This window comes from Drosophila virilis, chromosome 5, assembly GCF_030788295.1.
Source record: "Drosophila virilis strain 15010-1051.87 chromosome 5, Dvir_AGI_RSII-ME, whole genome shotgun sequence".
Classification (NCBI taxonomy): domain Eukaryota; kingdom Metazoa; phylum Arthropoda; class Insecta; order Diptera; family Drosophilidae; genus Drosophila; species Drosophila virilis.
This window is the reverse complement of record NC_091547.1, coordinates 14477274-14489346: the sequence shown is the minus strand read 5'-3', so window position 1 is coordinate 14489346 and position 12073 is coordinate 14477274. Positions and strand designations below refer to the sequence as shown.

The 12073-nt window shown below is 39.4% G+C and overlaps 1 protein-coding gene across 4 annotated transcripts; it reads right to left on the bottom strand.

Annotated features, from left to right (window-relative positions):
• Nucleotides 1-162: 162 nt before the first annotated feature.
• Nucleotides 163-11021, bottom strand: LOC6626119 (pyruvate carboxylase, mitochondrial). Of its 4 annotated transcripts, none has more exons than XM_015173847.3 (9): nucleotides 10873-11021; nucleotides 10517-10611; nucleotides 7046-7176; nucleotides 5478-6987; nucleotides 4268-4315; nucleotides 2428-2825; nucleotides 2080-2339; nucleotides 800-1829; nucleotides 163-738 (listed from the first exon to the last, which is right to left on the bottom strand). In XM_015173847.3, exons 3-9 carry the CDS (start codon nucleotides 7142-7144, stop codon nucleotides 490-492), a joined length of 3594 nt encoding a protein of 1197 aa, XP_015029333.2. In that variant the 5' UTR covers nucleotides 7145-7176; nucleotides 10517-10611; nucleotides 10873-11021; the 3' UTR covers nucleotides 163-489. The 4 variants fall into 4 exon arrangements, with proteins under 4 accessions (XP_015029333.2, XP_015029334.2, XP_015029332.2 ...); XM_015173848.3 differs by having other exon boundaries at nucleotides 7046-7164; XM_015173846.3 differs by lacking the exon at nucleotides 4268-4315.
• Between the last annotated feature and the right edge of the window lie 1052 nt (nucleotides 11022-12073).

Sequence of the window (12073 nt, the reverse complement as noted above, 5' to 3'; positions counted from 1 at the left end):
GTTGTATTAGGAAATATATTTACAATGGTTTAGAGCGGAGTTTCGAATTGTTATGGTAAAGGGTAAGGGTAAGGGGTTTTTGGTTTTAATATATAATACATGAAATTGATTTGGTGTATTATTATGTGATTTCTCGCACGTTAAATTCGATTTAGAAAACAATTCTTATGAAATTTCATTGTTTATTCACACTTTTACATTTGATAATCATATTTTAACATTGATACAAAGTTTGGCAAAGGCTTTTCTAATACAAACTAAAAATTGATGTTTAACAACAATTGTTTGTGCGTGACTTTTTACTGTAACAAGATTGTAAACCCTTTCAAAAAGTAGTGCCAATATACACACGTATATACACATGTACTCATGTAAACATAAATACATAAAAATGAAAAGACTTAAGACTATAAATTTGTTGGCAGCATGAACAGATGACAGCACGCTCTTTAAACATAAACATTTGGACGTCTTTACCATGGACTGCATTTATTCAATGATCAGAATTAAGTCATCGCCGTCCAGTTTCATGCCTTTCTTGACTTCCACTTTCTTGACAACACCGGATTGCGGCGCCTGGACCACCATCTCCATTTTCATGGCCGAAAGCACAACAAGAGGCTGGCCCTTTTCGACTTTATCGCCAATGGTGACGCGCACGTCTATAACATCGCCTGGCATGGGGGCGCCCACTTCACCTTTCACCGTCTTATCTGCCTTAGGATGGATACGGATTTCCTGAAAAGAAACGTGAGCATTGTAAATGATATGTTACAGATAGATAGCCATGGGTACCTACCTTCATAGCCTCCTTATCGGGAATGTGGACGGAGCGCAGTTGTCCGTTTAATTCGAAGAACACCTCGCGTTTTCCATTAGTTTTGAGATCGGCAGCCATGGCCAAGGCCTTCACGCTCAGAGTCTTGCCACGCTCCAGAGTCACATCGAATTCTTCGCCCACTTTGGGGCCGGTGAGGAATATGCGAGTGTCGAGCTTATCGACGGGACCGAATTGTTCACGGTAATGCAGGAATTCATTGGTCACTTGCGGATAGAGAGCGGCCGATACGACATCGCGGTCGCTTACGTTTCCGTGAGATTCACGCAGCTCTTTTTTCAGCTTGTCAAAGTCCAATGGAGCCATCTCAGCACCTGGTCGGCCTTCAATGCGTGGCATATCCTTCAAAACACGCGACCGGAATGGTTCTGGAAAGCCGCCATACGGAATACCGATGTAGCCCTGTAGGTACTCAATCACCGATTTGGGAAAAGAAAGTTCCTCCGCTTTCTCCACGACTTGAGCGCCAGTTAGGTTGTTCTGTACCATAAACTGTGCCAAATCGCCGACAACCTTGGATGATGGAGTAACCTTTATTATGTCGCCCAGCACAATATTGGCTTCTCGGTAGGCTTTCTTCACATCCTCAAACAAGTCACCCAGGCCGAGTGAAAACGATTGGAATTGCAGATTGGTATATTGGCCACCGGGTATTTCGTTCAAATAGACATCAGCATTGCCCGAACGCATCGTAGTGGTACATTCGAACGGTCCGTAGAGAGTGCGGGTTTGCTCCCAGTATGCCGAATACTCGGAGACGTCATTCAAGTCCAATTTTGTATCCAAAGGTGTGCCTTGCAGCGAGGCTACAACAGCTCCCATGCTTGGCTGTGAGGTCATTCCAGACATGGAGTCGACAGCAACGTCAACAACATCTGCTCCGGCTTGCGCGCAAGCAAGCATAGATGCAACACCAGCGCCCGAAGTGTCATGGGTATGGACATGAATTGGAACGTCTGGGTGCTTGTCTCGGATGGCAGTGATCAGCAACCTGCAATTAAATATACGCAAGTTACTGACTGACTGGTGATCAACCCACACGGGCATGTAGGAAATTCCACCCGCAAACGTGGAATTATCATGGTGTAAAAGACGGAAATGGTTTTTCATTTTGATTATGAAAATTAGTTTTGTAGGTGTTTCATCCTACTTCATGACTATGTTATACTGTTTTACAACTGAATTTCATGTACCTATCTAAAATATGACTATATGTGAAGTCGGGATATGTTTAATCGTACCTTGCTGCCTCTGGCTTCAGTAGACCCGCCATGTCCTTAATGCACAGCACATGAGTTCCGGCTTTCACCAGCTCATCAGCCAAGTTGGTATAGTACTTCAGATCGTACTTAGTCCTCTTGGGATCACTTACATCACCTGAGTAGGAGATGGCCGCCTCTACAACTCCGCCGGCCTTACCTGCAGCCTCCATGCCGAGGATCAAATTCGGCAAATAGTTGAGGGAGTCAAACACTCGGAAAATATCCATGCCAGTTTGCACCTAACCAAAAAAGGACAAATGTTTCTTATTAGAGCCGTGTTGTAATGATTTAACATGCGGTTTAACATGCAGTTTAATCTGTACGTACCGCTAGCTCGCAGAACTTGTAGACTACGTTGTCGGGATAACTGGTGTAGCCAACGGCATTGGCGCCACGCAATAACATCTGGAATGGTATGTTCGGAATGCGCTTGCGCATCTCCTCCAAGCGCTCCCAAGGGCACTCGTGCAGGAATCGCAGTGCCACGTCGAATGTGGCTCCACCCCAATTCTCCAGTGAATACAGATTACTGAACTTGTGCGCCACGTATGGTGATATTTTTAGCAAGTCATGTGTGCGGACACGCGTGGCCATTAGCGACTGATGTGCGTCCCGAAACGTGGTGTCCATGAGCAGTAAATTCTTTCGCGAACGCACCTCCTTGGCGAAAGCGTCGGGACCTTCGCGCACGATGATGTCGCGGAGGCCTTGTGGGGGCTCTGTCACTGTGGGAATCCCCCATAAATTTGGCTCTTAGTTTGAGGTTATGTATAATTTATCGATACATGCATGTTAAGATAAATCAAGCTCAGATTATTTACAAGTAAACGGAAAATGTTTAACTTTCATCCACCGTGTTTTACCAAAACTCAACAAACAAATCGATATACATACATACGTGTACATACGATCATATACATACATACATACATATGTGTATATAAATTCGGGTTTTCTTGAAGGTAGCATGTTGGTGATAACATATTAACTTAACGCTGTTCGATATTGACAACAATGAATGACAATGAGAGGGTCTCGCTTTTACTCTTCTCTCCTATATCAATAAGGCATACAAATTGCATATTAAGTAAATATTTCTTTAATTAGCATCAACAGTTGAGTCGATCTACGCATATCGGTCCTCGATTTTAGCGAATTTAAATATTTGTATACAAGCTTTTATCTATATTTATCTTTATCTGCCTTACCTCATTTTTGCGAAATTCTTAAATAGTAATTAAGGGACCGAAAACCTTTTTTATACTCTACTCTATACATCTAAAAATGTTTATACAGTCCCTTTCAACTGTGCTATTTTATATGATGTAAGTGGCAAAGGATCTCTCCATACATATAAGACGAGAGCGATCAGCTTAAAAACTGATTACTTTGAATTATTCCACCCGGAAAAAACAACAAGCGTTACATATTTTGAGGAGCAAATTAAAATAAACTCTAAAAGGGCATAAAATAGAAAGCTTATCAATATTTGGCTGGTATACATTTGAAAAGAAAATACGAAAAGCAGTAAATATGTACATATAACATAAAATAAACAGAAACATACAAAGAGGTGCTCATGTGTACATCTACTGGTTAAGTACTTCCTACCTAAGCCTGAAAACTAAGCCAGTTAAATCCCAAAATTCCCATTTGTATTCACCATGAACCGAAGCTTCAATCGGATTATTTGCATTGAAAATAACTTGGCGTAAATTATTAATTTTTGTTTTAAATGCGGGGAATAGTGAAAATTCATATATTCAGCGAACTCGGCTTCGAACCCTGAACCGAAATACGGAAAATTATAGTGTTAAAATGAGGGAATTTGAAACTCCGAAGATTTTAATGTTAAAGTGAGGGAATTCGAGACTCCGAAGATTGTAATGTTAAAGTGAGGCAATTGAAGACTCCGAAAATTGTAATGTTAATGTTAGGCAATTGGAGACTCCGAAAATTGTAATGTTAATCTAAGGCAGCTAGCCAAGAACCGGAAATAATCTAATTACCTTGTCCAAATACTATGATATCCATAATATTCTAATAGGCGTATACTATATGTATGTGAGATAGTCGGGATCTGAGCTTATAAGACAATTGTATGTACATATGAATTAAACTGTTGACATTATCTGATGAGAAATAAAGAAGTGCAACTTAAACGTACCTTTTGCCCCGCCGCGCTTTTCACGTTCTAAGGCTTCCGGGGACAGGTCTTCATTCGTATGATAATCATGACAACATTTCGTTTATGAACAAGGTGTAGCACGTGTGTTTGTGTAGTTGTTGTTGTTGTTGGAACATAAGTAGATGTGTGCGTGTGTGTGTGTGTGTTTTGTAGTTTTTGGGACGATTGCGTTTGCATATGGAGTTTGTTTCAATTGCAAATTTGATAAGAAATAAAGTAAAAAGAAATGCAAGAACATAAAGTAAACATATTAATGAACGCATAAAAACAAGACAGAGCACCTAACTTCGGCACACGACATTTAAATGACCCTTGCAAACTGATTAAATATAAGATATTGCTTCTGACATTTCTGCTTATAAAAGTTTTCGATTCGAATCAAAATATGCCAAATTATTTAATTCAATTAAATTGGCGTGAGCTAGCTTCTATAATATACTCAAATAGATTCTTTTCTTTCGTGTTTAATCATCATATTTTAAGAAACAATATAAGAAGCCCTGCCTTTATATGATTGATTGATATTATTGAACTCTTTATTTAGACATGTCATAGAAATCTCATTACCCTTTAAAAATGTTCCTCGGTTCCACAAAAGTATTAATTTCGAAAATCTATAATGACTCGAGCATAATAATATCTAATAAAATCATTCAATAGATCTCTATAATTTATAAAATTTGATGCATTAACAATATCTAATAGAATCATTCTATATAAATATCTAAGGCGTAAATAGATCTCTATAATTTTTCAAATTTCATGCATAATAATATTTAATATAATCACTCTACATTAATATCTAAGGCTAATTTACGCAAATGCATCACATTACAATAATGTCTTACTATACAAATCGACTGAAACGCAACAGAAATATTATTCTGTGGCATCTGCTAACTGAACTGGCAAACTTTTCTATAAACGTTGTCAAAGCCCTATTGTTTATGGCATATGGAACCTTGCGAGCGGCACAGGTTAAAAGGTTAAGAACACAAAAAATAAGTTTCCAATTTTATGGAAGAAACTTATGAGCAACAATCATTTGTCGAATGGTGTGTGCTTGGGCCAAGATAGAAGGCAAAGACGCAAAGCTGAAACAATTAGGTAAAGCAACAGCCATTTGGTAGCCACAAATCCGAAAGAAACGCACATGCCATAGACCATGGATCAAAACAAGTTGACTTACCCAACGGTACCTCGGGCACATGTGGATTCACCTCAGCGGGCTTTAGTGTTGTGGCCAAAGGCGTCTGGGGTCCGTTGACCAACACTTCACCCAGATAATTCAAAAGTTTTTGGGCACGATTCTGTGTGGTCGTAAATTTGAACAGCTGCGGATGTTCATCTATGAAGTATGTGTCCAACACACCGTGCAAAAACTTCTGGTTCTCGAGCACGTTTAGCAAAAAGGGAATATTCGTCTTGACGCCGCGGATACGGAATTCTCGGAGTGCTCGGTTCATTTTCGCGGCTGAGCTCTGCAGATCACTGGCATGGGATATCACCTTGACGAGGAGCGAGTCATAGTAGGGCGATATGATGGCTCCAGCGTAGGTCGAGGCGCTGTCCAGACGTATACCCATGCCCTCGCCCGAACGGAAAACTTCCAGACGTCCAGTGTTGGGTTGGAAGTCGTTGGCAGGATCTTCGGTGGTCACGCGACACTGAATGGCAAAGCCACGGGGAACAATATTTTCCTGCGTGAGTCCCAGCTCCTTAAGCGTCATGCCTTCGGCAATACGTATCTGAGATTGAACCAGATCAATGCCGGTAAACTCCTCGGTCACCGTGTGCTCCACCTGCAACCTGGCGTTCACTTCAATGAAGTAGAAGTTTCCAGATTCGTCGCAGAGGAACTCCACAGTGCCCGCGTTCTCGTATCCCACATGCCTGGCTAACCGTACTGCCGCCTCCGTCATCTTATCTCTGATCTCTATAGGAAGGCGTGGGGCAGGGGCGATCTCAACGACTTTTTGATGCCGACGCTGGACGGAGCAGTCGCGTTCGTATAGATGTACAACATTTCCGGCCTTATCACCCAACAGTTGGACTTCAATGTGGCGTGGACGTTCAATGAATTTCTCAATGAACATTGCTCCGTTGCCGAAAGCTGCCTTTGCCTCGGAGCTGGCGCGTTCAAAATTCTCTTCGACTTCCTCCATTTTGCGCACAACACGCATGCCACGGCCTCCGCCGCCATACGCTGCTTTGAAGATCACGGGTAGTCCATGTTTTTGGCAAAAAGACAACGCTTCTTCTTTAGAAGTTACTGGCCCATCTGTTCCCGGCACAATAGGTACCCCAGCCTCGATAGCCGCAACGCGCGCAGCCACCTTGTCGCCCATGTTTTGGACCACCTTTGGCGATGGGCCAATAAACCGAAGCCCAGCATCGATAACGGCCTGTGCAAAATCACTGCGTTCGGAGAGGAAACCGTAGCCGGGATGCACTGCGTCAATGTCGTTCTCCTTGCAAACGCGAATGATCTCTGGAATGTTCAGATATGCTTCCACCGGTGCAAGGCCCTTGCCGACCATATAGGACTCGTCGGCCTTCTGACGATGCATGTGCATTTTGTCCTGCTCCGAGTACACGGCCACAGACTTGATGCCAAGTTCCGTGCAGGCGCGAAACACGCGTATCGCTATTTCGCCACGGTTGGCTACCAGCACCGACCGTATGGGTTTGTATTCCACCTGTAGGTTGAGAACTTGCCAATTAACGTCAGCTTAAAATATTTCATATTTGACATACCTGAGTGGAGTAGGCATTCTTGTTAATAAAGTAAAGCCTCACTCTAGGGATCGCTTTGCGCAGCGTCCTGAATGCTGCTTGAGATTCCGGCAGGAACATTGTAGACGTTATTTATTTGCCTGTGGACGAGACTACAGAATATATAGAATTGCATTAAAAAGCGAATAAATCATATCGGAGCCCATAAATTGTATATAATCTTGAACCGAAATTGACTTGAATTCAAGGCCTTGAGCTTAATCGAATTAAATTGAATGCCAAAAAGAACTCTGCTCCCTTCTCTTAAAGAAAATTTGAGCAAATCTTATCATGGAAAACTGTTCGTACGTTTCCACAACAATAATTAGTTTGGACATTAACAACAGGTCAAACAGGAAAAACTATGTTTAATATAAGCTCAACATTATCATTATTGTCAACATTATTAATTTTAACGTGGGGCGAAGTGTTAATAAACATGCTTATCTTCTCACTATCTCCAAATCCCTATCTGTCACTACAGTTCATATATATATATATATGTATACACGAGTATTTATTAACATATAACACATGTTCTGATACCTTTATACCTGCCTATTGATTCCTCTTTGGTTGTGGCCTGCTCGAACGAGTCGAAACTAGAACTTTGGAAAGTCAAATCTGCCCTTCTCTACGAACTCAGAGACATTTTATTCGAAATAAACGTTTTCCTATGCCATACGCAAAATGAGTCTATATCTTGTCACATTTCAAAATAAAGATAAAATCTATTTTGAGATCTTTTTTATCACGCTTTGTAGATGCCTCTGGCATTTCCCCTTAAAAATGTATGATTTGGCCCTTAAGATTTCATAAAGATCTTATTCAACTCTATCATATATCATACAAGAATAATGTTGCCAGCTTTAGATACCAAAATGATTGAATTAAATGTTTGTATGTATGTGTAAATATGTGTGTGTCTATGTATGCATGTAAGTTTTCTTCTATTCCAATAGCAGAACAATTTGCCTTGTTGCGCGGCAAATTTTAATAAGAAAACGTATTTATTAAAACTACCCTCCTCCTCGATTCTCAAAAATGTAAGTAAGGCCTGCAGGCTTCACCTATGAATTAGGCGCAGGCGGCTGAGGAGTCAGAGGAGGAGGCGTATGTATGTATGCATGTGTGTATGTATGTATGTATAAATATATATATATATATAGAGACAACCATCTGTACGTTTGCACACTTTTAACCGATTTTCATATAAAATTCTCTACTTCTATTCAAAGCTAATGATAAACACAACAAACATATCGGGCACAACCGTAGCTGTGATGAAGGGAATTATTTGTCTAAATTCATGGTTAGATATATTTTATAAAATCGCTTTCTATTGCTTAAAATATTTTGAGTAAGGTCAGGGTCATACATATAAAAATAGCTGTTATAATTGCAGTTTAAATAACAACATTGGCAGCTGTTTCAATAGTTAAAACCCCAAAGCTAACCTTCTTATTAGTCGCAAAAAAAAACACATGTTTGTATGTATGTACATGCAATAGGTATGTTTAATGTATAGAGCCACAAATGTGTAGCACGAATTTTAAAAGTTGTCTCTTAGCATCAAAATTTCAAAGTGTCTTGACCGACTAGATAATACACTGAACTGCGTGAACTACAGATCTAATAATTTGAATATTTGTTAAGTTCGTGCAAGCAGACTGATAATAATGTAGATTTAAATCCATTATAGTTTTTCACGAATTGCGTAACAAAGAGAAGAGAGTGTATATAAAAATCTGTTGCCATATACCTATACACCACTATATCATATATATATATCATATATTTTTATGATTTTTATGATTTCATTCTCATAACATGTCTGCAAGCTCGTTCTACTGCATAATATTGCGACTTGTTTTGGTCCAATTCGTTGAAAATTCGCTGCTTTTATTCAAAAGGGTATTTAAATAATCGGCGTGCCCGTCTTATGCTAATTTACTGTTACTTTTTAAAGCAACCGGCAAAGTATGCACATAGGCATAGAAAATAAAAGTATCTACTAGTCAAACACACACTGAACTAGTAGCTTATTGTCTCAATTCACTTTAGGATCAAAACCGACTAAAGCTGCGAAAAAAAACTTCCATAGTTTCCACTCCGTTAACACACCCAAACACACCTCGTTTTGTGGGGTCCTTTTTCCCCGAAAAGTCCGCAATTATTTGAAGAGCTTTCCCTTTGTTTACATACACATGTAAGCATAAGGCATGTTGGTTAAACAGTCAAAATAAATATACATATGTATATGTACTCACACATGCATATGCATGCATGTATTCATTTAAATGGACTGTTATGTATTCATACATGTTTGTATGTTCATATTAGCGCGTCGACCGACCGACCGATTAGGTAATGATAATACGACTACATTATTGCAATAATAAGACGAGGCGCTTTAGAATGTGCACATCAGTCGGTCGAGTGATTTGGTGATTACGCAGCTTATTGGGTGCCGCTCACTTTTACTGTACTCGCACATATATACATGTACATCGGTGTGTGTGTGTGTGTGTGTGTGTGTGCGTGTGTGCGTACGTATATATAGAAAGGTGCATATGTATGCGTAACTATACACGATCTTGAGCAAACGTCGCTAAGGTCAAAGACGTTTCCACTGTGCGACTGGGACGCGCCTGCTCTGGACACGTTGATTATCCGTAAGAATGATGGTCCGTAAAAATACATAACATACATACATGCATACATGTGCGACATGGTATATGCGCTGCTCCTTAAATCCTTGCAAAATAAAAGGGCATGCATGCGTGAATATGTTGAAAGTGAACAAATATAAACAAATATACATATATGTATGTATGTTAATTGATTGTGATTGGTTGTCACGATGGGCATCAAAGCAACTAAATCAAGTAATTAGACTTTGATTCCATTCGCTGCGTGACATTCAGGCTGTAAAATTCATAATACAACCATTTTTTATTCACATTTCTGTTTGCGTTTGATTCGTTGTTTTTATACATACCGATAAATACTAAATACATATGCATATATGTAAATACATCGATATATACATATGCACATAATTAATGGCACATGCCCTAATTTTGTCAAGCACGTTTCGGCCGACAGCGAAACCATAAGAAGGCTATATATATATATATGGGGCATATTTCAAATGGACCCAGACAGAATACAGGAAGCTTTGACATCCATGGTCTGTTGTAGATAATGTAGACAAAATTGAAATTAACACATGAAATTCGGAGTGCATTTATACACACACATGTCCATTTACATACACATATATATGCATACATATGTAACAATTCGTTTACACACATACATACACTCTATGTAGCGGCATTCGCCTAATATACGTTAATTGTCAATTCTTCCATATACATACACACATACATGCACATGTATATACGCATACATGCGTACATATGGACATACACGCGGCGATTTACATACCCTTGAAACTGAACTCTCCAGCTGCTCCCTGTTGTTATCCCTGAGAATCTTGAGAGCGCACTTTCAATTAAACTTTACCGCACGGTTAGCACACGCTTGAAAAAATAAAAGCAGTTGAAATAATACAAGACGATTGATTGTAAAGTTCTACCGTGTGTAGTACAGCTATCAATATATAGTTATCACACAAATCTTATATAAATTAGCGTGGTTTTCAAATAAAAAATATTTGAACGAAGATGAAACACACAGAATTAACAAATTACTGTTTAGAATTAACAACTATATCACACACGTATGTAAGTTGGCATGCCTACATATATATATATGTATATGTATATGCATGTAATACATACATATATATTCTGTTTGGTAAGGTAGACCACCTCGTTACGATTACGTTGACTTCACTTCACAACTGTTTCTGCCCGGGAGCTCGAACACTGCGTACGGCTGGCACCAAAGCTTAACGTCCAACTGACATACGGCGTCTAAAAAACTTGAAAGTTTGCCAGTTTGCCAGTTCGCCAGTGTTGCCGGTGGCTGGTCACAGTCTCTCTGGTGTTGGGCTCTCTGTATTGCTCTCTTTCTCTTGATTTTGTGGATGGCTCTCGTAATTTCGAAGTGTGTGCGTGCGGCCAACAGGCGGCACAGGCAGCAAGGCAGGCAACAAAAACAACAAAACGTGCACTTTGTCCCAAAAATAAAAGAAAAGCAAACAAAAATTGTGTCATGTCTGTTATGAGACAGAGGCCGGGCCAAGAGAACTAGTTGAGTCTCAATTAAAAGTGTGCGGGAGCGACAGCGATAGCGAGGGAGAGCAACAGCTGTTTACCGCAAAAAGGTACTTTTTTACATACATACACATGTAAATGCATATTTACATATGTGCATATATGTATATAACATATGTGCAATCTGTATAAATGAACGTAAATGCGGATATATAAAAAAAGTTTAGTAATACGCTAATATTGCTTTCTTCATTTGCCAAATGTAAGATTTATTAATTAAAAGTCGAAGAAAACCTTACAGAAATCAATGTACATTTGCTTTACACATACGAATTAGATTTTTATACCCTGAAACAATTAAAAATGAACGAAAAGGGGGATTTTGTGCAAATGCATGTATGTGTAAAGCAAATGTATATATATATGACCAAGTCGCGTCGAGATATGCCAACTATTTAATAGTGCCCAAGTGTAATAAATTTATTATCATTACTATTGTTGTTCATTTTTTTTTTTTAAATAATTTCCACAACCATTTAAGCGATAAGAAAACCAGTCTCCAAATGTGAATTTTTGTGTTAACAGGCCTCGAAGTCTCAGATCGACAGAAACATACATTTATAGACAGGCACCCAGACTTATAGACGGACTGATTGATAAGGCGACATCGCCAGACTGACTTGGTTTTTTTGTTTTTTCAAAAAACAGACGAGCTTTAGATTATGCCAGCTTATTATGCTGATCGTGAACACACGCTTATTCTTTACACACAAAACATTTGTACACCCTGTATTTTATTGGGCACAAAAAGGCTGCAGAGAAG